This window comes from Pholis gunnellus (assembly GCF_910591455.1).
Source record: "Pholis gunnellus genome assembly, chromosome: 6".
NCBI lineage: Eukaryota > Metazoa > Chordata > Actinopteri > Perciformes > Pholidae > Pholis > Pholis gunnellus.
Window position 1 is genome coordinate 16,756,190 of NC_136532.1, and position 27,593 is coordinate 16,783,782.

A 27,593-nucleotide genomic window follows, 5' to 3' on the forward strand; every position below is an offset into this window, starting at 1 on the left:
TATATATGATGCACAGGCTACCACGTATTTTGCCTCAATCTATCGTAAAAACATAACTTTAGAAATTACAATACAGTTAACAGCAGTCTCAATCCGCAAACACAATGAATGAATCACAGAGTGGGTGATAGATTACATATATTTTAGTGTCATTAAGGGACCCAGGTTTAGGTAGTAAAATGTTTTTACTGCACTATAATAGCTGACAATTTATCAACTCGTGTTAAACGGTAGAAAGCAGGCACGTGCTTTTACGTTACAAATGACAGACGAGCGCTTGTTTGCCATCTGCAGAAGAGGGATTGCTGTCATAGAACCTGGCAACCTCATATCTTATTCACAACTATAAACAAGAGGAGCACCTTCTCCCGGTTAGCCAACGCTAGGCTAACCAACTTTCTATCTCAGTAGGTTAGGTGTTAATTTACCTCATAACGTATAGAACAATTTGTATGATTGCGACATAATCCCCTTCTACTATTGCCATGCTGTACATGTGTTTCAAAGCTATTGGTCTACTAATGTTAGCATGACGGCTAGCTAGCTAACGGTAGCTAGTCTGTCAGTTTGTCAACAAACTTTAACTGTTGTACCTGTCGGCACAATGTCAACGACGCAGAGTCACGTTTGTGTTCTGATATAATTGAAATGATGAAAACACACGTGGTCACCGTTATATTTAACACGTTTATGTCCACTAGTCGTTTGACTTTGAGGAGCTAACGCTAGCTGGGTTAACGTTACTGATAACTGAGCTGGGCAGACTCGACCAGTAAAACAGCGGCGCAGACACATCCTTTTAAGGCTGCTTGCGCGAGCTGTGGCAGTCTTTAATTACCCCATGTCTTCTTCAACAAGATCGTAACTTCAGCATCAATAACCCTGAACCTCACACTCTGTCGTTTCATTTCAGGTCGATCAGTTCATCTGAGTCAACCAGTCCATTTGAGGATCTCCCCTTTCATCCAAACTGACCTGACCCATGGACCAGTGCTGTCTGCTCAGTTATAGGCTCTCTTGTGGCGGTAGATCATGAATGACAAACTTGTCTTCCTGGGCCTGCTGTACTTTGTCCAGGGCATCCCCTATGGTCTCCAGTCTTCCCTGCTTCCGGTCTACCTGCGTGGAGCTGGTCATTCCCTAACCCGCATTGGCTTCACCAAGATCCTCTACTTCCCATGGGTCCTCAAGGTGCTCTGGGCCCCTTTTGTGGACCGGGTTGGTACGAAGCGCCGCTGGCTGGTGGGGACAGTGTCTGGGCTGGCTCTGACGTGCCTCGCCAGTGCTGCCCTGGCCCCAGAAGCACATATCTGGGGAGTAGCAGGAACCCTGTTGGCCATGAACTCCTTGGCTTCTGTCCAGGATATTGCTGTAGACGGGGCCGCGGTGGGGTTGTTGAAAGGTCGCGGGGAGCTGGGCCTGGGCAACACAGCCCAAGTCGTGGGCTATAAAGCTGGATCTGTGTTTGCAGGAGGTGGGCTGCTGGCGGTGATTGACGTGGCCGGATGGAGCTGGATGTTTATGCTGCTGACGTTTGTATATGCAGGCGTTGCACTGTTTGTGTGGGGGGCCCCTGTGCTGGACGATGAGACGTTGAGGGGCCAACAGGCAGATGGCAGCAGGAGGGGAGGGCAGGGAGCAGACGCTATGAGGCCATGGAGAGTGTGGAGGAAGATGCTGGCAGTGCCGGGCACCCCTTGGACAGTCCTGTATGTGCTGACATACAAACTAGGTGAGTTCGATTAATTTGCACGCACCAGACTCATAAATTACTCAAATACTGGAGACCAAAATCTTTTAAATTATATTATCTTTGCAGCCTATGGCTAATATTAATACTTATATTATGTCTGAACCTTCTCAGATGAAACTGTACTTTGTTTTTAGGGCTGCTTCTAGATGATCATTTTCTTTATCAATTGTTTGATCTATAAAATGTCACAAAAAAGTGACATTTTCTCCAGCTCCTTCACATTTTTCTAGGCGATGTCCTCAAATGTCCAACGATATTCAGTGTACAATAATATAAAACATAGAAAAGCAGCAAATCATCGCATTGGAATGGCTGGAACCAGAGAATGCTTGAGTTTGATAAATGACTGAAACGATTAATCAGTTAAATTGTTTCAGATCAATTTTATTTCGATCCACTAACTGATTAATCAACACATTTTTGCAGCTCTAATTATGTGCGCAGAATGCGCTCATGATTGACATGATCGGAAGAGAAAGCACAGAAAAACATAAATAGGAGCACCTCCATCTCATCTACCCATACATGGGAGACCAGTTTATAAGCTTATCAGTTTTTATTAGCTTTCCGTTCACAGACTAGACAGACAAAAAGAAAAACACACTTACTTTTAGCAATGAAAAGTTTCCTGAAATGGTCCCGCTTTATCCCGCTGTGAACATTTCTTGCCTTAATGTAGGACCCAGAGCTCTCCACTAGATGTCTCTGTTGGTGTGTCCATGAAGACAGAACTGAGGAGTGAGTGTTTTGGAAAAGTTTGGGAAGTTATTATTACTTGACAATGTATTGTGCCTTAGCAGGTCCTGTGTGCACATTGTAAAATACAGGCCCTGCTGAGATAAAGCAGTTGTTTTCAATGTCTCAGTTATAAAAGTATAAACCTAAGGCACTTGAGCAAGAAGACAATGTTAGTTTGAATGCATATTGCGCTCATGCAGTAAGTTTTGTATGTGAATGAGATGGTTCCAATAAGAAACAAAAAACTGAAAGTAGTTTTGGATCAGTCAAGCTTGTGTGTGTGGGAGAGAGTCGATACCACCAGAGTTTGGTGTTTGGTAGCAGAAGGGGATTATGTAAGGATTAGAGTGTCTTTGTGTCTGTTGCGTTCAGAAACCGAAATGGAAGACAGCGCATCATGCTGATGTGTCTTTGTGTGTGTGTGTCTGTGTGTGTGTGTGTGTGAGAGAGTGTGTATGTGGGTGGTGGGAATATAATTGTCTCATATTTGCATAGATTTAACTTGTGTATGTGCTGAATGTAAATGCCTTTGTTTTTAGATTGTGTGCGCGCGTGTGTGTGTGTGTGTGTGTGTTTTTGAGAGTTTTAAGAGTGCCTCAGTAATCGGATGAGTCCCAGCAGACGACACTACTAGACAAAATATGATGGCTGGCTGGACCCCCTAATCTGTCTGGAGAGCAACCCCCCCCCAAACACTCTCTCTGTCACACGAACACTCCCCATCGGCTGATGCTCATGATTACAACAAGAATTACTGTAGTAGTTAGTGTTTTCTCGGTAGATTCATTAAGACCCGTATCACTCGTTAGATATTCCTGCTGAAGCCGTCTGAATATTTCCCGTCTTTGCGGAGGAAAATATATTGTGTAATATTTTAGATTAGGCCTGGATGTGCCAGCATAATTGCCTATGTGAGACAGTGTTGTTTTTGTTCAAGGGTTGTGTGGGTATGTTTGTGTGATCTGCTTGTCTGAACCCCCCCCCCCCCTCTTCGCTTAGCAAACACTGACACACACACACAAACACAGACCCCCCCCCTCTCCCTCATCTATCCCTAATGAACTCTGAGTTTGCGCTGGGTCCAACACAGCGGCCAATCATCGAGAGCCTCGTGTCTGAACTGTGACCTCTGTGCCATCTGAGGCCACAGGCATGATGGGAGAACTGTCTGGGTAGACTAAGAGGGACGGACGGACGGACGGAAGGCTTGGGGGGGGGGAAATAGGCAAACGAGAGGTTTTGAGTTGCAGATGAGCTCAAATTTTGGATACACACATTTTAATATCCTGTTGTTGTCATATGTAGGAAAACAAACTGTTCAGTTCTGTGCTGGCATGTAAAACACAGTTATAGCTAAAATGGCATTCCTCGTTATCTTTTTAACATACTGCAAAGTGTTGATTACTATAATTTGACAATTTGAGGAACATTCCCCCAATTTTTCAGCTATATCAACAGTTTCAATGCTTTGAATTGAAATACTTTGCATTGCAAGTCCTGCAATGTTCTCATACTGTTATTGCAATCAGCGACTCATCCCTAAGTGATGCCACAGTGTTCCACAGTGTTGCACAGTGTTTTTTATAGTAGCCCTGTATGTTTGACAAGAGGCGTGAATGACGGTGAGAAGAGGTGGCCCCTGATGGTGGCCCCTGATGGTGGCTTTCCCTGGGAACTGACCAGGTGGACGGAGGAATGGACGGATGGATGAACACGTAAAAAGAGAAGCTTTGTCCCAATACTCCACTCTAACCGTTTCCTCCAAAAGGGCAACCACAATAGTTCATGATAAAATACACCCAGTTATCAGTTTATTAGATACATCTCATTGATTTAAATGGGTTTGACTAAATATTAGAAACAACTGTCATTGTGATGCAGTACAATTTCAACAGAAACCTTCATGAAGGTAGGATTTATTGCTGTGCTGTTGTATTAGACTGCAATCATTTTAGCAGGACGAACCTAATAAACTGGCAACTGAGTGTATATTGGGTAGAGGCTAGTAGGCTCATGTGCTCATGTACTCATGTACTCATGTTCATGTGAATATTGGAATGGAAACCACTTATTACAAACAAGCCATTGACAAGGCTCTCTTTTTCCTCTTCTTGCATTGTTTAATGGCAAATTGCATCAAGTTTAATGATGTACCATTGCCCTCTACTGTGCAGGTTTTGTTTTTTGTGAGCTTTACTCAACATGCTTTGTAAATGCATGTCTCTCTCTGCCATACAATCTCTGAAGGAAGAAGGGAAAGAGGGATGGCCATCCACAGACCGAAGGTGGAGGGTTGAGGTCGAGAGGGTAAAGTGAAGGCTTTGAGGGCACTGTTTGTAGGGCTGCACTGAGGGTACAAAAAAATATTTTGAGTCTTTAATTAATTCAAAACAAATGTATGAAAGAAAATATTGCCCTGCTCATCTCCAATACTCACACATACACACTCAAACCAAACATCCTGGTGTTGATATGAAACCTACAGTACAGTCAGCAGAGCACTTTCAGAGACATCGGCGCCAGCAGAAGGTTTCGGGGAGGTCATGGAGTCCTGAGATATGAAGGGACTCCATGACCTCCCCATAGTCATGTAGGTATGACCATGGGGAGGTCACACACACAGTACACACACAGTGTGTATGTGTGAGTATTGGAGATGAGCAGGGCAATACTTTCTTTCATACATTTGTTTTGAATTAATTAAAGACTCAAAAAATATTTGTACCCTCAGTGCAGCCCTACAAACAGTGCCCTCAAAGCCTTCACTTTACCCTCTCGACCTCAACCCTCCACGTTCGGTCTGTAATACTCACACATACACACTCAAACCAAACATCCTGGTGTTGATATGAAACCTACAGTCCAGTCAGCAGAGCACTTTCAGAGACATCGGCACCAGCAGAAGGTTTCGGGGAGGTCATGGAGTCCTGAGATATGAAGGGAGGTGGAGGAGTGGGAATGAGAGAAGAGAGAAACTTGGGGAGTGTTGGAGGGGAGGGGGGGGTATTTTCCAGAGGGAAAAAGAAGGACTGCAGGGAGGGAGGCTGAAGGAAGGGATGAATAAATGAACAACCACCACATGGTGCCCTGAGTAAGACAGAGAGCGAAATGGCAACAGAGATAAACACACTTATCCGTGCACAAACCTATAGGCTCCAGATCTTTCTGCATGTTCAAAAGTCTTATCCACATTGTTGGCTCCATAAATCTCACATATTGAGCTAAATACAAAGTGGATTTTCTGTCTTTTTGATAAAAAAAAGCACCATCACATGCTTACATCAACAAATAATATTTCATAATTTTGGCCTGTTTTGTTATGTGTTGAACTTACATCAAATAACTGATGTGAACAAAGCTTTGATAGCATTAGAAAACACTAATAACTTTATTAATTGTTGTCTTGAGTTTGGTGTGTTTCAACACCATCTCTATTCCTTTCAGACCTACGGTTGACCCCGGTCCTTTAATTTGAGTAAATCTTAGTGTAGTAATTGTTTTCTTCATTTGTGGATCTAATTGAATCTAATTTGAACACTGAAATCTTGCTTTTTCATATAACCAACAAATACAACTGTATACTTAAAGACATTATGGAACTGTAGCACAGCCAAGTTCCTGCAGCAATTCTTGAAAGATCGTTTACATTAAGGGGATATTTACTCTTAAGACCCAGAATGGATATTAATATTACATAATTTCTGAGAAAATAAACGCAGAAAACAAACAAAATCAACCCAGTAAGCTAGCAGGGTTAGGTGATGGTGGCTCTCTTGCTCATGCATAGTTAAAGAGTGTGTTTTCCCATGTCCATGACCCCCGGAGGGCCACAGAGAACTCCTCGACATCTACATTGATCTGCAGGGACTCCGTGTGTGTGTGTGTGTGTGTGTGTGTGTGTGTGTGTGTGTGTGTATGTATGTGTGTGTGTGTGTGTGTGTGTGTGTGTGTGTGTGTGTGTGTGTGTGAATCAACTAATATGCATAGGATATTGTAAAGGTGTGTATAGACAGGGCTCTGTTTACTGCTTTTATCCCCAGGGAGACTGGGGAGCTGAAAAGTGTGTGTGCATGTGTATGCACATAGACGTGTGTGTGTGTGTGTGCGCTATTCTCCAACATGTACTATGTATGAACCTGTCCTTGTTTACCATGCTCTCGGCAGGAAGTGATGATATAGTTCTGCTGAGTGTCCTCAGTGATCTCTCCTGCTCTGCCAGCTCTTTAGTCTAAGCTGCAGCGTGGACGTCAGGATTTCACCCCACTGTCCTCGTCGACCTCTCACCCTCATCTCACCCTCATCTCACCCATATCCTCCTCCGATCCCTCGCTTTTACCACCCAACATTCACACATACTCACAGGCCATCTCCCCCATCTCATACAGACTAAAGTGTTTTGTGTAGAATTCTTTTAAAATAATCGGGATAACTTGGAATAACGGTCCTAAAACAACTAAGACACAGGAGATACTTTCTGTTTTTGGTACTGTTGGCGGTATTGTTTTATCAAAATTAAGACCAGTTTTCTCATAAAGCTGAAAATGACAAACAGTGTTTTAAATTCTGAGTTGTTGGCTGTTAAGAAAACCTAGGTTTAGCTCTGTTTGCATTGCTAAAACAGTGACCCCTTTCTATTTTGTGCCATGAAACAGTTTAATTATTTCCAGTTGACGATTTCGGATGAACTTGTTTTAATGTCAGTTAACAAATTATTAATGTTGCCGTGAAGTGGCCTTCATAACTTGGATGAATAAAACAACCCTGCCTCCTTTATTTTCCTCTCACTTCCCTTAAAGCATCTGAAAAGTTTATAATCTTTAGCATTTATCCATAAAATGTAATATATTGTTTATTTATGACTAAATAAGAAAAAATACCTCATTTAATAGTATATGATTATATTATATTATATTGTGTTGTATGAGTAACACTAAACAACTCTGCTAATCTCTCATCTGGACTCTGTCGACGTGATTTGATTGACAGTGTTGTGTAACATAAAGTCGTCCTTTGAAAAACATGTATCTCCTAAATCTCAACTTTTCATGAGCTTTGAAGTGAGCCCTGTCTTCAGGTTTGAGACGATGCATTTTTCAGACAATCCAATGGGTTTTTAAGCTCATGTAGTAAACCAAATAAAGTTAATCTGAAACACTCTAGATCACTGCATACATGGTTTTCAGTGGACAGCAACAATAAGTGCAACAACACCACACTTGTTATCAGAAGAAAAACACAGAGACAGAAACTGCAGAAAATATAATAGTTGTGTTTCTCTCCGTGTCTTTATTTCACGGTGCGTGGACCTCACTCTACCTGCTCGCAAGTCTAGTAAATGATTGATGTCACAAAGCACCTTTAAAAACAAACTGCCCTGTTACTTCTCTTAATGTTAAATCGTTTTGTCTTTCTGTGCTGTCTGCCTCTATTGTAAACATAAACAGTGTTTTCTATGAGCCTGCCATCCCTCCTCTCTTTCCTCTTCGCTAACCTCCTAACAATGTCTCTGTTCATTTGCCCCCCCCCCCCCCCTTCCATTGTCTTTAGCTGTGTCATTTAACTTGCATCTTTTTTTGTAGTTTTTTGAGATAAATGCATTATGATTGTCATTTCCTGCCGTACATCTCATTTATTCTTCTCTTGCCCCTTTTACACCTTTACTGCCGTTTCTCTCTCTGCCCTTTTCTTTATTTCCTTATATTTATTTTTTCACACTTAGTCCTCCACTCCTCCCTCTTTTTTCTACCCCCTCTGTCCCCCCCCCCCCTCTCTCTCTCATCGTCTCCCCCCTTTCGCTCTTGTTCCACCCTTTTCTCCTTCCCCTTCATTCTGCTTGTTTAATCTTTGCGGATGTCTAATGAAATCCCTGCTGAAATGGACAATTGTTGCTTTGAGAATATTTATAGAAAGGAATAATCAGCCTGCTTGTGTTTGTCTGCACGAACGCCCCCCCCCCCCCCCTTTAAAGAAATAATTAGTTGAAGGCAGGACTGAAAGCTCTGAGCTTTGAGCTAAACAACAGGCAGACGGGAACGGGAGCACAGAACCATGTGTAAACAACCCGGGCGTCATGGGTTCTGCTGCTGCCAATGTTTACTTTATTATGACTAATATGGTTACGGCTAAGTTCAGCACAGAGGATGACATATATTACAATGTGAATAATGCACAGAGAGGGTGTAAGTGTATCAGTGCAGCTCCCACTGGGTGTGAGGAGAGAGTAATGTAATGATGTATTGTAAATACGAACTGTAAGTCTATTAGCTTGAATTTGAATACATCATGGGTTTAGGAGTATAATGTTGACATGTTGCTGTCATATGACTTATTTGTAAAAATGATATTACAGTCACTCAACTCAGTTTATTATCTAGCCCATAGTGCAAAGTACACACTGCTCAGTAGCTCGTTTCGTGTGATTACCTCTGACTCTCCTCGTTCCTCTTTGTCTCTTATACTTTACCTGAAAGAAAAACACAGACAGATAGATCTGTTTGGTCCCTTCCATACCTATCTAATTGGATTTAATTGTCATTACCAACTTGAACGTGGTCATCCCCGTCTTTATTAGCTATGAGTAGGTTGCCAACAGTGAAACCTGAGTGACAGAAGTGTTTCCTACGCCATGTTTCTGCTGGCTTGTCACACCAGTGGTGACACTCTCGTTCTACTGCTGCACTCCCTATCACTGGGAGCTTCTCGGCTTTCTCATTCTTTTTATTTCAGTCTGTTTCATCTGCCTTTTTTTTCTTCTTCCTTCTCTATTTTTGTTTGTCTCCTGGCTGACTGAGTGAGTGAGTCGTCGCGTTGTGTTGCGTCGTCTTTGACAGCAGTCTGGGAGCCAAGCTGTCACTCACGCAGCTCCTTGGTCCCACTGTCTTTCTGAAGTCAGTCTCCATTAATATAATAATGGCGTATAGTCGGCGCCACTGAATATTTTACTGTAATGTTCAGCAGAACATTACCCCCACACTCAACGCCACACAGAGAAAGTCTTATTGTCTGACTGAAACTTTTTATTTTGACTGAAAGGTCTTTGTGAGGTCTGTTTCATCTGTGGAAGTTTTTGTGTTTTTGTTGTGTTTTCCTTTTGGTGCTTTAGGAAAAGTACTAGGCCCCGTTTGATAAAGTGACTGAGGGTATTCTTTTTCTTGTCAGGCATCTATTATTGACACTTTCCAGGAATAGGCCTCGGTGCGCTGTATTTGATTCGGCAGTTGTCATCTCAGGAAAACCATGTTGTTCAGTCTTGCAGGCTAAACAGATCGGTACGACATCCTCATCGTATTTGACTGTGATTGGAATAGGCGTGTGTGTTCAGGAAGTGTCTCACATATTTACTGTAGGTGAAAAATAGCAATGCTTAGTCAGAGACATACAGTACATAATACATGTTCTATCAATTGTATGTCCAACCATCATCATATCCGACTGAATAACTAATTCCAGTCTCTCTCTTGCTTCCCTCCTCTTCTTCCTCTGTCTCTCATCTTCTTTTTATCTCCTGATCTTCCCTCTGTCCCTTGTCCACCTGTCTCTTCTGTCACGACGTATACAGGTGAGCAGGGGGCAGTGACCATGTTTCCGCTTTTCCTGTTGGATCATCACATGACCGCCAGGGAGCTCGGCTTCTGGAACGGTGTTATCGCCATGGGCTTCTCCATCTGTGGGTCTGCCCTGGGAGGCGTGCTGCTCGCTCAGTTCAGGTAGCCTTCATCAACACTGTTATTCTCACCAGGTTAGCACTGTCTTCACCATGATCGCTGTTGAATGGCAGTAGCATTTTGGGACTCATATCGTATTCGGTGCTTTCCCTCAAAGGTGCTAAATTTGATATTTAGAGCTTTAACATAGCAACAAACAACTATTTGCTATGTAAACATATAGAGGACTAATGTCTTCCTGAGCAGGGAATGAATTCGCTCTACCTCTCTGTGTGTTGTAATCAAAGCTTCTCCTTGTTTGGTTGACATAGCCTGCTTTTAGTGCATGTGACCTTACCACACTGGCTAGCTGACAGCCGCCGACTGCGCTCATGTGGCGGTTACAGGTGATAGCGCCGGCGCAAACGCGTAGCACAGACCCTCCGTTCCTCCTCAGGTAAACGCTACTAGCCCTGTCCGCACTTTTGCCATTGTTTGCACTTTTTCAGCTGTTGGCACCATTAGCTGCGAGCCGCCTGCTCGGCCGGCGCCATGTTGAGAGCTGTGGAGAGGCAATAGAAATGCTCCCAATCATGTATTTAGCACGTTCGATAATTTATAAATTTGTAAAAGTCATAGACGACACACGAACGTACCTATTTTTTGTCATCAAGTCCACATATTCAATAGAGTTGTTCACAAGGCTATATTTAGAAGGTGAATGTAACAGTTTTTAGTAACAAGCCAAGCCAAGAGTCAATGAGGTGAAAACGAGCTGTTATAGGACAGAAAAACCAGGCCTGCTCCGCTGTAAAACTGCTGTTTTAGTTTCCGGCAGTGAGGATTGATAAAGTCCAGTCCACAGCACCAACATGTATCTTACTGCCTCATACTCTGTGCTCTCATCCCATCAGATGTAACAATTCCATCATCATCATCTTCTTCCTGCTCATCTTGCTCCTCTTCTTCTTCCTCCTCCAAGCTTTTTGTGTACACTGACTCCTTCTTTCCTGCAGCTTGCTTCCTCCTCCTTTACCTCTTCCTCATCACTCTGGGCCTGTTCTTCCTGTTTTTGTACTCTTCTTAGACTTTTGTGTGTGTGTGTGTGTGTGTGTGTGTGTTTCTGCCTGTCTGACTGTGTGTGTACTGTAATTTAAGTAAACATAGCCTTGTTTGAGAGCTCAGGGACCCCCTGTGTCTGGTGTGTGGTGTGTGAGCAGCATGAGCAGCCAATCCATCACACACACTCATGCGCACGCACACACACACACACACACACACACACACACGTACACACCCCTCAGGGTTTGAACCCAGAGAGGCAACGTGCAACTGTAGTTGAATTTAATTCTCAAATTTAAAGAAAGATACTAGGATGTAGACTTCATGATTAATATATCAAATGGCAGTATTGCAGTATATTAGATTTGACTTATTATGGTGATTTGTATGACTTTAGATGTGTATTAGCACAGGTATACAGTGGTTAATGCAGACTTATAATATTGATGAGCATGCATTAGGAGATTTCTATAGCAGGTTGTTTCAGTATTGAATTTAACCTTTACATGTTTTCCCCTTCAGCACATTGCCGCTGCCATTTGTGGCTGACCATTGTTGCATAAGGTTTTATGTCTGCTTATACTAGGATCACATCACAGCACAGCCCTGCCTATGGCCAGTGTGATGTAATAAGAGCTATAAATAACAACAATGCCTTTGTAGAGGATAGTGTGTTAGTTTCCACACTGTGCGTTATTGTACTCCTAAAAGTAGAATATGTACATTTCCCGCAGTGAAATGTCTAGAAACAAGTGGAGCTATGTTATATGTTTTGTTTAGCTGTGTGCCTATAATATCTCCAATGTTTCCAACAATTTTCAAACCCAGAGAAATCCGTGATTTTTGTCGAGGTAACTGTCCGCTTCATTTGGTCTCCTGTCAATGACATCATATCCTCTCTGCGCATGCGACAGCGTAAACGGTCATGAATTTACTTTTTTTCCAAGTTTGAAGCCTCATTTTTACAATACACTTTTGAGATCTTGGTCGTTTTTTAACAAAGTATTTTAATGGTATTAAGTTATTGGACGTCTGGATCTTATGTTATCAGAGAAACAAGCTGAGTAAATGTTAGCGGCAGCTCGGTTTGTTTGTTATAACACAGATTCTTAACGTGAAACTGCTTTATTCAGTAATTTTACCGATTTGTATCACCTGGTCCGATTGTTTTGGAGATGAGGAGACCTCTGCGGGTAATTAGACTCCCGGTAAAAACCTCCTAAATAATGAGCACCAAAGGAGATCCTAGTCGGGAGAAGCTGATTCCAATGACGACAATGGTGGTGAAGACGACAACTCCACCATGATCCCACTTTACTTCACAATGTGACCACGTTCTGTCTTTTGTTATTATTTTAAATGAGAGACCCACAGTGAGCCAGAAAATTACATATTGTGTGTTAAACAAACATCCAACCATCTTTCCTTCCTTCCATCCACATCTAGAATGTGCGATGTAGCCAATTTACTACATCAAGGGGTGAAGATGAATAGAGATACTGTGGTTGAGCTTGTGCCTTTTGCTCATGTATTAGTGTTTGTGTGCTTGCCTGTTCGTTGACACATGTCAGTTACCCTGTGCTCTGTCTGATGTCTTTTTGTCCTGGTTTTCTCCTTATGTAATGTCTCCCTAGCTAACGCAGAGTAAGCCTCCAAAGGCAACATTTTTTTTGAGGGGAAAGCACTGTCAAAAGATGTCATTGTTATACTTTGGCTTTTAATCTTTCACTCTTTCCCTCCATCTCGCTTGTAAAGGAATCTGTAAGCTGTAAAGGCAGTAAAATGTTCACACCAACAGAAAAAACTCATCGAAAATACTTCTGAGGGTCAGATGCATAAAAGCCATTTCGACTCATCAGTCTTAGGACTGTTAAGATTCAGTCTGTCGGTCTTTACTGGTTCCAGTTTCTGGTGTCTCTATTGGGAAAGAATGTGTGGGAACTGCTATTCCTTTTCCTTTAACAACATTTAAAAGTCAACTACACAGTCATTTGGAACAGATACATTGTATGTCATCTTATTTGACCTGTAATTGAAGCACCTCTGTAAGGCCAGTATATGTTAAATGACAGCTGATGAATCAGTTAATAATTCATAATAATCATTTCCCCAACCCTCGTTAAAATTAAATTGCAATCAACTGAGATAGTATATGATAGATGATAAAAAGATTATTTCTTTAGAAAATAAAATCTGTGTGGATTTTTATATTGACTCAATGATCTATTAGCAGAAATGTGTGCAAAGTAGAAGATATAACGACTCAGTTCTAGATTATTTGTATGTATTTGGTTGTATGAACCGTCCAGTGTCACTTCTCCTTCCTCACTTCTTTCTGTCACACACTCACACACACATTCACACACAGAGAGAGGGCTGTCCAGCAGGCTGCAGTCCCACCTCTAAAAGCTCAATTGGAAGGTTTATCCTCCCCACCATCAGAAATGGCTGAGTGGTCAGTGAATGACCCCCTTTACAACTGCCACTGGCAACCCGAGAACATAGCTATTCTTATCTGGGCCCGGCCCGTGTGAGGTGGCAGCCAGGCAGGTCCTCCTTCGCTCTCTCACACACACACACACACACACACACACACACACATGCACATACACACACACACACACACACACACACACCCCTCAGCAGCTCTAGAGAGTGCGTGATATGAAAGACTGTCATTGAGAAGGTAGGTAAAGGAGCAGCAGAGAGAAGAATGTCTTTAGCATGTGAATGATGCAGGATTGGTTTTCCAGTAGAGAGGTAAGGAAAGGTTTGGTGGAGAGGATACAGAGGAGGGTGGAGGGAGAGAGAGAGTGAGAGTGAGAGTGAGAGTGAGGCGATGTCTTGCACTGAAATTAAAGTTAAATAGATATATGTGCAAAATGTTTAGCTCGTCAGAAGTACTTATGAAAGAGTCAAAGAAAGTGTTTACTGCAGGTGGTCTTCTGTCTTTTGAAAATATTTTTTGTAATACTAACTCTTAATCACATACACAGATGAGTTTATTTTATCATGGTATTTGAGAGCAACTAAGTGTTTCTGTTGGAGATTCTTTGTCTATAGTCACTGGATCAAATATGCAAAAATGTTAAATCTTATAAATCTAATGTCATACACTCGTACGTCACCATAGGCTCTAGTTCATTGTGGTTGGCATTTTTCTGTTTTATAATGTTTATAGATCAAACAATCAAGAAAATTATCTGCCGGTTAGTCAATTAGGAAAATATTTGCTAGTTGCAGCTCGTACCATATAATCCGAACATACCCGGTGAAAGTGTGGTGCATGTCAGCAGTCCTCACTCGCTCCTCATTTCCTGTCGCTTTGGTCCACATTGATACAAATGGAACACATTCAGAGATCAATATTCATCAGAAGATCAGAGTTTGGTCAACTGCTTAGCCAAATACAGATCAGGGCCTCGTCTCATGAGGCCGGATAATGAAATTAACTGGTAAACTTTGCTGAGAAGAACATTGAACTTTACATCTCAATCATGGACTGGAACTGTTTTACTCAGTGCTCTTATCCAACTAAATCTGATATCCGGCTCCTTTTTCCCTCACAGCTTTTTTTTTTTTACACATAAATAATTACATGCAAAAAGACAAACAAACACACACACAGTCCTTTGAGTGGCAGGCATCCTCTGAGTGATTGGCATCGTTAATCCCTGATGTCACACAACGTTTGTATGTGTTTGTGTGTGTGTGCATGTGTTAACAGTGATTAATTATCTTCCTCATGCTGGGGATCTCCTTAGGTTATTGATTACGTCACAAACCAAACCCACAGGGGGATGATTTTCATGCACTAACAGGGAATCAATTAGTGTCTGGGGACTTGTTGACTTAAGCACGTGCACACATGCTACCGTGTGCGCATGTAGGTGTGTGTGTGTGTGTGTGTGTGTGTGTGTGTGTGTGTGTGTGTGTGTGTGTGTGTGTGTGTGTGTGTGTGTGTGTGTGTGTGTGTGTGTGTGTGTGTGAGAAACATGAAAAGAAAAAACACAGTGTCTCCAAATGTACTAACCTTGAGCCCCTGTCGCCACATATCACACTGCTCATCAATAACACTCGAACCTCAAAGTTGTTGAACATCTCTCTGATACTTGGCTGGTTTGCTGGTCTCTCCGCAGCATCGGGGCTATGATGCGACGTGTGTTTGTATTGCGAACCATCAGCATGGTCTTCCAGAGCTCTCTACTCACCATACTGGAACCATCACCACTCATGAAAGGTGAGAGACACAAATACAGTCACAGACACCAGTTTAACGACACATATTACCATTTGTCCTTATTCTATGTAGTCCTACTCCTAACAGAAGTTAGAGTGACCCTGTTAGTCTGTTATTCTTTCCCATGAATAGTGTATCAGCACACCACATGTTGTTTATTGAATTCTGTAGATTTACATATTTAAACTTTACAGATCTTGATCCCATATGCATGCAGTCCTCATTTGAACCGCCAGTCTTCTGAATCATTAGTATGCAGGTACATGTAAAAACACAGCGTTATAATGTGAGTTTATGATAAACGCACAAGGATAGTCACACTGACTATATTATAGTTAGAATAGGTTAAATTATGTTTTCTTGAGAATAAGAACTGTTTATTCAACGCAATCAGCATTTTTAAAGGCCACCGTTTGAATATGCTACATAATCAGTCATAAAAGCTACAGACTGATGTAATGTGGTGAGTAACAAAAGGCTAAGAAAGTCATGATGCTATACACCAAACACAGCAGGACTGCATTTGAAAAGAGGAACAATGAGACTATGCTTTCGCAACAATGACTAAAAGACACTCAAAAATATGAGCGTTGAGCCAACACCTCTGACAATCTCAACAAAGGCCACATGATGACATACATTGACTCTGTCAATGTGTTCAGCCCCGGGATATTTGTGACATAAGGTGTGTGTTGTCCTTTTTCTCTTATGGAATATGTCAGCTGACTTCTGTCGCCTTGGCTGGCAGGTAGTACATTTATATTAAAGTTAGGTAATGTCTGTACAGCACAATTTTACAGTAGATATTTACCTTCACAGGGAAACAATAGAATAACTGACGCCTTTCCTTGTCTGGTCTTTGGTCGGGTGACCTGGAGCCTGTTGGTTGTCGAACAGTTGGCCTAAAACTGTTGAGCACTTCATCAGTTTCCTGTAACAAGAGGCCGCAAGATACATAAAGTGTTTGCAAGATACGTTATCGGATTCTAAAAAGAGAAGATCCTACAGTATTTCTACTTCATACAATTAGGTTTTTTTCTTTCACCTCTTCAGGCTCGAAAAATGAATCAATTGTCGTCGAGTCAAAATCACTCTTTAGTTCTACTCAAATGTTCAAGCTGTGATGTGCAGACACAATAAGACATTGCTTCATCTTTAGCTTGACAACAGGTCGGATGGTGAGATACACAGTAATTGTTTAAATATGGGGATTACTGCACACAGAATTTAAAACTGCTGCTTACTTTCTCATGAATGTTGGATTGTCTTTTCAGAAAGTTACAGAAATTGTCAGACACAGCGACAAAAAGGTTAGGAACTACTAACCTACCGATTGAGCCAGATGTTCAACACTAATACAGCCCAAGAGTGGATGATGCAGAGGACATTGATAGGCAGATGTTCTTTCTCTCTCCAGAGAGCCATTCCGTTATTAATGTCTGAATGACACATCTGATTCTGTTACACAGCCAGTCGCAAAGCTTTTGGGATTCAAATCTGCGCCTTTTATCTCCGCCTGAGTTTGTCTGTTCCTCTATCAAGCCTCTCAGACTGAAAGTTGAGGCCTCTCCCCCCTTTACTTTAAACCCAGAACAAAGATTTCAGGAAAACTCAACCAAAATAAAACCCCCGGAAAAACATTCAGTTTCAGATTTTTCAATATTACATGATAACCCTCCGCTTCCCACTCCTCCAGTCTGATCAGTCGGTGTATCTGTGTGACTCCAACAGTCTTGTGTCGCTGACTGAAGAGTCTTATTCGGGGAAAACTCTGGCGGCTTGAGTGAATAATTCAGTGTTAGCGGGAGCACAGACAGATAGGCTCTGTGGTTCCTCTGTGTTTCCCCACTAACACCGCTCTGCCACTTCCCCTCAGAGGATACGCTACATGTGTTTTGGGGACGATGGGGGGTGGGGGGGGGGGGGGGGGGGGGGGGGGGCGGAGAGGAGACACTTCAGCAGCTTACCGTTTCTTGCTGCTTTGTCTCTCTCTACTTTGATTTCTACATAGAATGGTATAGTGAGAAGTCTAGCAGAGCAGCAAACTGTGTACAATTGATAGTTTCAGAACAAGTTAACAGTTGCACTAAGACGTTCTGTGTCTGTTTTTTGCTTGATTTTGTGTGTTCGGTGCTTCAGGTATGGCCGTCCTGAGTATGAGTGTTCAACACTTTTTGGGCGGGCTCATCACCACGCTCACCTTCACTACCATGATGCATTGCACTCAGAGGGCCGAGGAGAGCATTCAGGTAAAGCAAACTTTATTCATACCTGCCAGCAGCCCCGTCCCACAGACGGGGACTGCTGTTATGTAATACATTTTTCTCTTTTGTCGCAAATGTTTTGGGATTAATTGTCGAATTCTTTGGTGTTCATCAGACAACACAAACTTTCTTTTCTTCTCTCCCTCCTTCCGTCCTTCCCCTCTTTCCTCTTTCTGTCTTGGTTTAATTGTGCCGTTATGTAATTTTAGGTAATTTCCTTTGATTGTCAGTGTGTGCCGGAGAGGGAAATCCTCCACATACAGTACCAAACCTATCGTCACCTACACCTGTCAGTTCACATCAGCTGTTTCCACCCAGAAAGTGTCAGACCCAGTTTCTATTCATTGCTTCTTTCTTTTTTTTCTGCCCCCCCCCCCCCCCCCCCCCCCCCTCGCTGGAATTGTCCCTCCTACCACCTCACTCTACTTCTTTGTCCTTTAAACGCTCTCCGACTTTTTCCGCTCCTCTCTCGTTTTCTCCTCTTTAACATAACTCCTCGTGTCCCCGTCGTAACTGGGCCATCGTTGCCTGGAGGTGATCGCTACTCACGCAGCCACTCACTCGTCACTCAGTCAATCTCTGAAGGTGACAATTTATCATTTAAATTGCTGTCACTCTTAAAGTGGAGAAGAAAGGGGAAACAAATCACAGGCTGTAGCACAGATATTAGGATCTGGTTACTGATCAAATAAATGACAAAGAGAACCAATCCCAACATGTGGTGATGAGAACCGCCTTTGATTTCAGAGGTTCTCATGACACATAAACTGTTTGATTGTTAGTGTGTCGGTGTGTGAATCAGTGTGTGTGTGTGTGTATGCGCACACAGGAGGGGAGAGCATTAGCTGGGCTGCGCTCGTTGTGTGTATATGTGTGTGTTATTGAAGGTAGTGCTATCCAGTGACAGAAAGCTGATAGTGAGAGTGCTTGTTAACGATCCCCAGGAGATAGAAACCAAATCTGTTAAACAAGTTGCTCAGAAAAAGAGGCACTCCACTTAGCTGTGGTCACACAGGGTCTCACAGTTCTCTACCTCAGTGTGCAGACCACAGTAGTCTAAACTCACCACCAGTTCTTCAACTCTCGTCCCATTCATACCACTTCAGTTTTAAGTCGTCGTTTTCCAGTGAGAAATGGTTTAATAGTGATTGTGCTAACTCAATTATTTTTTGATTAAGTGATTAATCGTCTAGTCTACATAATTTCTGTATTGTTTGTCACAATTTCCGAGAGTTCAGATATCTTGTTTTGTCTGTACAACAGTAATAAAAACAAAGTATACTCACTTAACACGGATATAAAATCTGCAAATCCTCACAGTGTAGAAGGTGGAAATAGTTGCCGATTCCTTTTCTGTAAATCTACTAATCAACTAAACGACTAATTGTTGCCGCTCTCGCTCTAGAATCGCTATAAGGAAAAGGTGCACAGCAAAACAAACACTGTTAATCCTGTAAAAGAAGCTTATGGTATAAGTGATCACAATGCTCACACTGGTGAATTTTAAAACCAGTAAAATGTCCAACTGAAAGTTAACTCTTTCACACTAAATATAAAAGTTCACATTCGCTCTATCTTTATTCTTTTGTAATGCAGAAGAGTAAGTTATCCATGAAAACGTCTCAGAACAACTTACAATTTAAATCTATTTTTGTTCGATGGCGTAAAGACGTTTGTAATAATGAAGAGAAGAGTCCTAAACCTAAAGAATGAATTTATTCAGGCAATGGTCTCGGTGACGCCAGAGTCCTCCTGTGTTGTTTAGTTACCTGCCTCACCTAAATGCCGTGCTCTCGGGCAGCAGGAGGAGGTTTAGGTAAGATTAGGTAATCTGTCTCTCTCACTCTCTCGCGCCTTAAGGCTGGGATCAGATACTCTTCTTCGTTTGGCCTCCATCCATCGTCTCAGGCGCTGATCTCACGCTTTCTCTTTCAGGCTTCCAGTTTTCTTTATTTTATTTTCTTTCCCCCTTCAATCCTTTCCTTTTGCTTTTAGTTTTTTTCCTTGAAAATCACACTTTTGATCTAGTCTCTGTCTGTTGATATTTTGTATTACGGGTTTTTAAAAACATCAACTGATAAGTTGATAGTATGAAGTGTCACCTCTCTACTTTCCCATCTACTACTCCCTCCTTTTACTTACAATGTGCCTTTATTTTCCAAACCCTCTCCTTCCTCCTTCCCCCTTGTCCTTTTCTCTGCTCACTTCCCGCTCCTTCACCTCCTCCTCTTACTCTTTTCTCATCGTGCCTGCCCTCTCACCCTACCTCCCCACTCTACTCTCTCCATCAGGCGACCCACTACAGTTTCCTGGCGACTCTGGAGGTGCTGGGGAAGCTGACATTTAGCGCTCTGGCCGGAGGCGTGGTGGATTGGTTTGGTTTCCAAGTTGCCTTCCTCTTCTTCCTCACCCTCTCCGCCGGGACAGCCCTGCACGTGTGGACGGCTACGTTCACCGGTGCTCTCAGGGAGCACCAGCTCAAAGAACAGCCCAAGTGAGATCAGGATCAGGGTGAAAGATCCTGATTCGGGGCGTCTGCAGGTGCTGAAATTGTATTAAATGACTTTAGTTTGACTACCAGTATTCAGACACCTCAAAATTCCTTCTGATAAATATAGCACTTATGACTTCAGCAAAACATTTCAGTGTAGAAGACATAAATAAGTTGACTTTCTTGTTCTGCCATTTTAAGGAGAAATCAGCCATGTGGGTAAAAACTCTGCTACAGAGTGTGCTTCTTTTTTTAAATTTTTTTGCACAATTGTCATTTTACTGGCAAAACATGGCCTTACTTTTTATTTATTTTGCATTTGAAGTGTCTGGAAAAGTCTTAATATTTACTGTAATGTGAGGAAACTTGCAGATACTATATAGCACATCGAGTAATAAGTTGTCTGGACAGTATTGGATCGGTGCATCCAATCAGTGTGATGAATTGGCGGTGACGTACAGCTGTACTGTACTGAGAGTTGAGAAGTACTTAGGGAAATATAATCAAAGCTGTTTTTATCATCTGAGCCATTTTAATGTTTTAATAAGCCAGCAATAAGAGCTGTAGCCAAAAGCAATATTGCTACTGTGTGATGCTTGTTCTATCATATTGTACGGTGTATAAATATGTCTGTCAATCTCCTGAGTTGTATCGTTTACAGTTCTAAATGAATGAATCTCTACTACCTCGTATCAGCGCTGTATGGAACGATACACAGTAGGCAAATGTATACAGTAGCTGCACCAAGTAGAGCATACACTCGTTCACAATGAATAGCTGCAATACATACACTATGTTACTTGAGCTACAACAGTTAGCCAAAGTAGGGTTGCAGTTAATGCAACTGTTTTGTTGTTCATCTATTTAAAAAGTGAATAAAAATGCACAGCTGTTGAAATGAAGCATTACTGTTTAATTACGCACAGTTTTTCAAAGTAAAATCCCTTTCCGCTTGGAATCGTACAGGTCAACCCTGACCGCTTTAGGAAACCTCAGCCTTACACACTGCATGTTGCCATCTTGTCTACGTTTTTCATCAAAGAATCAGACTTATCAATAAACTGATAATAACTACGTTCTTTATAAAACTTAAAAGACCAATACCACTGGCAAATTAAAGTCACCTTTGTGTTTTATGTCAATAATATGTACGATAGAATATAGTGTAACTATCCATGATACTGTGTGCTACATAGAATATTTCTCCAGTCTAGATATGAATGAAACCGCAGCGTAGAATGATCTGTTTTCACCAGGCTCTGTAAGTGAATGTATTCATAGAAATTAAGTCTTAAAATTGATAATGGAGACAGGCAGATAAAACAAGGATGCATAGGTTTGCATTAAGGTATTAATGTCAGCAAATTTAGCCAAAATAAACCTGCTTTCACCCACACACATAAATATAGGGCCATTTTACATCATTACTGGTTCATCCATGTAGCCAGGTCCTCTGCCATGAGATTTACACAAAAAATAAAGCTGCTGAATGAATCTTAGACTCGTGTCTCTGTGTGTGTGTGTGCGTGTGTGTGCGTGTGTGTGTGTGTGTGTGCGCGTGTGTGTGTGTGTGTGTGTGTGACCTCTGGTATTTGCCTCCCGTCACCAGATTTTACCACACTTTCTGTCCCCTTGGGTGAGGTCTTGTGTGGTCTCTGAGGACATTCCCACCTTCGAAAATCCACTGTGGTTTATAGCTGCTCCGAACACTCTGCAGTGCATTGGCTGAGGGCTACGGGAGTGAATAGGGCCCGTGTCGCAGGACGCACAACCCATACAGCTCTAATGACACAACAAATGCTGTGAAGGAGGATTAGGCCAGCTTACACGGCCCCTCAATACACCTCCACTTTACACTTTCTCACCCGGCCTCATTATCTGGGCGTACTGTTTGTGTAGTGGGATAGGCGACAGAGAGGGAGGGTTTGAGGACAGAGGATTATGTTTTATCCTCAGAAAAGAGCAAGCGGCAAGAGCGATAGTCCTGTTCAGTTTGGTGTTTTTTTTAAAGGAAAAACCCACTCCTCATTGTGTTATGCAAACTTGTTGTGTAGACCTATGCTGTATATGGAAGTAGGGCTTCTTCTGCTTCACAGGGCAGTTTTTAAAGCAGTATGTAATTCTATTAATCATCAAAAGATCCCTAACGCTAAGATTTACATTAGACTGTACAAGTACTAGCTTCCTTCACTTGAGATAAGGGTTTTAGTTAGCCAGATGCCATCTTGAATTTAAAAAAAAATGCTATTATTCATGCTTTTGGTATTCTGGAGAGTAAAGGTTTCTTTGCCCAGTGTGTCTGTGATATACTGAATATGTTGTTTGGGGAAAAGCCAAAGAAAAAGGGAAACTGTTGGCTGTTTCAAAAACAATCCCACTACGAGGTTCATTTAGGAGCTGTTCTGGAGCTTTAGATTATTTCACCCGATCTTCCTCAGCAGATGGAGTTTACTCAGTGGTCATGGAATTATAGAGAAAATTAACTTTCAACTGGGCAAACGTGGATCAAGTAATACAATCAAACACCTTAGAACTAGTAAATTGACTTCATGGTGAAAGTGTTAGTCAACTGTTTCCAAGGTCAAAAATTCACTTTAATTCTCAATTTATTGGATTTAGTTTTCCTGTGTATGGAGAGTAATTGAAAGGGTTGAAATGGTCACTTTACCTGAATAAAAGATGTTACTGCCACCCCAATACAATAGAGGTTAATACACTTTTATTTGCACTTAAAAACACTGGAAAATTACATTTGGAAAACTCATCTCTGAATAAACAATCTACTGATTGCACATCATTTGCTAGCTCTATATTAAAGCCTGTGTGCAGACGAGAGCGAAAGGGAAGGTAGACAAGTGGTCTGAATCCTACAGCGCTGATGAGAGTTAGACCTCCCACTGTGGTTGCCAGATTGGCAGAAACCCCCCGTGAAGAGAGTGCGTGTCTCTGGGCCACCCTCCCTGCCACGGCTACCATTGTAGTGATAGATTGTTGGATTTGATCTGCGTGTTGCCTCACAATGTCGACTGTGAACTTTGTAGAATAATAACAGTTATTATGGGAAATGCGTAAGACTTGTTACCAAGTGTGAGAGAAGCTGTCTCAGTTTGCCAGGCATGTGCTGTAAACACAAAGTGTAGCCTTCAGTACACCTACAAGTGTTGTGTTATCACAGTACACGGATCAGGCAATTATTATTATATGTTCATGTGTGAATTCCTGAGCTTTTATCATCAGAGTCAGATTCCCTATATGGAAGGGTAAGGCTGGGTGTTCTTTTATGTCAACAGCTATTCAGTTTCGGTCATTAACAATCAGGCTGGGGCACAAGTCTGGTCACATCACCAACTTTATACCCGTATCACACAGCAAAAAGGATAGGCCTTCTTATTCACGCCGTGCCAAGGCTTATCCGCTGATCACAGCGTCACAAGATGCATCACAATGTCACCTAAACAATAGAATACACAGAAATAATAAGGCAGATTTTATAAGCTACCGAGAATGGAGAGCGAGAGTGAGTTCACTGACAGTTGCATCTCTCTCCCGGTAGAGTTACCTCTGGGGAGAGACGGAGGGAAGAGAGGAGAGAGGATGGGAGGGAGGCAGAGAGTGCAACATGTCCTAATCTCAGCAAACAAAGGTGTTGTATCGCTTTTTTTTCTTCCTCTTTTGTCTCTTAGCGCCCAAGGGGGAAAGAGGTGTTGGCTTTTTGCGCTGCTTTTGTCCGGTAGCTGGCAGAATGGCCTTCTGGGAAACTTGAGTGGGCAGGTGGAGGAGCGATCAGCAGCATCAAGTGTCACAGTGTTTCCTCTACTGGTGTTTACTTTTTGTTTATTTGCAGAATGAGCGACATGGACACCTCTAGCTCCTCTCGTTCTTCCCAACGCTTTGTCCTTAGTCTTTGTTTTCCTCCTCGGCTTGCTCAACTAACTTCATCATAGGCTCACCTGGAGTTTGTTTTTGTTTGTCAGATTCTCTAGGACACTTTTTTTTAAATAGAAAAAAGATTTCAGACTTCATTGTCATTTCTCTCTGAATGTAAACAGCATCCAAATAAAACTATTAATATCAATTAATAGCCTATGTTGAGATACCCTGCAATTTAAATACACATTTATATCAAACTGTGTTATTTCTGTTGCAAGATTCTGTATTTGCATTGCACTTTTTTAGACACTGGTTTATTCTTTCACCTGTATGGCACACTGGTAGAAACCATGATGGTTTTTCATTCATTCCTCTAAATGCTTGTCAATGCCAACAAAATTAATTCCAGCACCTTAAAAGTGATGCTCCATAGATGCTCTATTCTGAATAGTTATTGAAATTCTGAGGTTTCTAGCAATACATTATAACGTCTGTCCTAATCTTAACTCATGGTCCACTTACTAGCTTTCTCGGGAGCTTTAAACTGAATCTCATAGTCTTCATCAATAGAAGACTGCGAGTAGATTGACAATGGCTGTTCATTTTATTTTTAAGTTTTTAAGAGCTCTTATTTTCACATACAGATATCAAATCTTTTAATGTTTGCATTTTAATGGCACATATGTGGTCAGACTTTATCCATAAAATAAAGATTGTGATACAACACGAAAACTATGAAAATGCTTTCAAAGAGGCAGCCATTAAATCTGCTATTCAATGGTTCTAACGCTCTGGGATACACTTTTTAAGTAGATGTTCTTCACATAAAACATCTCTGTTTAAACCGGTTTAGAAAATATAATGTAAAGTAAAACTGCATGACAGGTCTACAGACAGCAGCTAAAACATTACTGCCATATAAGGCCATTACAGTGTTCTACCACAGTAATAATGTTCACACTTAAACACACAGATAAAAGGTAAAAGACCAATAATAGAAAGTAGGACAGATAGAGAGAGTAATTGAATTAGATATCCGGATAATGAGCGACAGATAATTTCTGATAACGCTGGAAAGATCTCATTATTATGTTACCTAAAAACCCACATGCACTTCAGACTATTGCAATTAAATGGCAAATGATCAGCACCCATCTCACCCTTTAATCTAACTAATGAAAGAGCCGCACGTCATGTGCTTCAGTTAAGTGGTTCAGGCCGAACAGGTAAAAACATCTACAGGAGTAATTAAAGTGTGTGCTTCAAATGTGCAGCTGCTGAGTCACATCAACTGTAAATGTCATATCTGTGTATCTCATGAGCTGAGAGCAACATGTCTTCATGTTCCTTCCACACGACAAACGTAACGCAAAAACACTCTCACGGCTGCGTAAGCACATGTGGCAAAGTTGAACATAGATTTTTTTTCTTTTTTTTTACCAACTAATGGATTTTTTACATGCCCCTACAGCAGTGAAGGCTCAAAGAGCAAGAGGGGAAAGAGAGGATATATGGAGGAAGTCTGGGAGAGAGAAGCAGTAAAGGTTCAGTTTGCTGTTCGCTAAGACACAACGACCGAGACGTAACTCTACCCCGAGGAAAGAGGAGCGCTGATGTATTTTCTTCCATTGCAGGCAGGCAGATATCTTTACCTGGTGACAACACACGCCTGTGTGTAGATCACATGACCTGACCGCTACTGTGGGAACAGGCAAAGATGTGAAGATTCATTAAGGATCCAAAAGGAAGAACTTATACATATACATTATACACTTAAAACTGCAGTTAGATGTGCTATAGTGCTCCTAAAAATATACTGTCAGGTATTAATCGAGGCAGTAGTTGCCTGTTTTGTGTCTTACGTTTTAAACAATTGTGGCACACACACACACGCTGAATCTGCAAAACAGATCCAGCACATGACTGTTTATCCTGCTCTGTTTCAGGGTGTCTGATAATCGTGTTTTTGAGAATTTTCTTTTTGGGAATTACCAGTATGTCAATACAGTTAATTTAAAATTCACGCACATAATCCCCTGCACTTAATTTAGAAAAAGCCATTTTCCATTTTGATGAGAGCCTGAGTAGAATCTTCAATTAGTTTCCACTGAGATGCTATAAGTTCACCATAACAGCCTCTGAGCAATAACTACAAGCCCGACCCCACTGAATAACTTAATGTAAGAATAAATTGTATGTTCTGTACTCATTTCATTAATAATACACAACTAATTTTCATACAGGATCCCTGCTCCCTGCCAACATAATCATAGTTGTCTATTTTTAGGTACAGGCTTTTAATTGGCATGAATATTCCAATGAGAGACAAAAAAGTGCGTGTTGAAGATGGCAGCGTAAACAGAGAATTTCACATATATTACAATAAATGTACACATGCATCTTCATCATCACTGTAGTTTTGGCATGGCACAAAGTGAATGGCTTGTTTGTGTTGCGTATAGAAATGTGAGGTAATTTTCCTGGTGTTCGCATCATTTTTATCATTATTTCATGTTTTTCAGTTTGTGTTAGTATATAACTTGACTTTATTTTTCATGCTGTTCTGTAGCTTTTCCCAGTTGAATTTGCATTCTAACAGAAAATCCAATATGACATGAAGATCAAGCTAGTTGAAATAACTATAATAATATCTGATGCTGAAAATGTTGTCTCGATCCAATACCAAGTAGGCTGGTACAAGGCCTGAATTGCTAATATTGAGACGGATGTTTTTTTGGTAATCAGGCTCTGTTTAGACCTGGCATTAACATGTATCATGGGTGATCCCATCACAAGTGGACAGCTCTAAGTACGTCAGTTCACACTTAGCATTAGAATGTGTCTCCACACGATTCACCACTTGTAATCTCACTTCCCTGCTCTATATGCAAATAATATTTACGTTTGCAAAGACCAAATGTGTTTGTTTTTTTAAGGGTGGCAGCAATGCACTAGTCAGCAGAAAATGTAAAGAACAAAGAAGAAGAAATCAAAACAAGAGAGATTGGGTCTATAACTTGGTATCACTTTTAAAAAACAAGTGTAAACAGGGTCTAATTGATTTGCCAAAGGCAGACTTCCGGGTCTGAATAGTGAAGCTTATGCAAAAGTGCCTTAAACTTGCCTTCTTTTTAATGGCCAGCAGGGGACGACTCCTCTGGTTGCACTTGTCTATGAGAAAAGACTTCTCACTGGATTTATCAATAAACATTGTAAACATGAGTTTATGGTCTCAATCAAAAGTTTAAAGTCTTCACTACAACATGATGTTCATTTAGTAACTTATGATCCCATTTAGATTCAAATAGATGACAAAGCAGGGTATGCAGGGTGTGGCTACCGTGTAATTGACAGGATGACGACCTAAACAGTCTTCCTACACACACACACACACTACACACTACGCTTTTACTCAAAAGCATGCTTGCAATCACAATAGCTCTCTGAGCTTCTTTCTCGTTTCTGTCGCTGCGCTAGCAAGCTATTGCTAATTGTCAATTAGCAAACTCGTTAGCTTGGTCGCCTATATGGA

The 27,593-nt window shown here is 41.5% G+C and overlaps 1 protein-coding gene across 2 annotated transcripts; it reads left to right on the top strand.

Annotated features, from left to right (window-relative positions):
- The first annotated feature begins 343 nt into the window (after positions 1-343).
- Positions 344-21,640, top strand: mfsd3 (major facilitator superfamily domain containing 3). Of its 2 annotated transcripts, none has more exons than XM_079160552.1 (6): positions 344-407; positions 914-1,732; positions 10,050-10,197; positions 15,336-15,436; positions 17,576-17,685; positions 19,992-21,640. In XM_079160552.1, exons 2-6 carry the CDS (start codon positions 1,033-1,035, stop codon positions 20,196-20,198), a joined length of 1,266 nt encoding a protein of 421 aa, XP_079016678.1. In that variant the 5' UTR covers positions 344-407; positions 914-1,032; the 3' UTR covers positions 20,199-21,640. The 2 variants fall into 2 exon arrangements, with proteins under 2 accessions (XP_079016678.1, XP_079016677.1); XM_079160551.1 differs by having other exon boundaries at positions 393-411.
- The last annotated feature ends 5,953 nt before the right edge of the window (positions 21,641-27,593 follow it).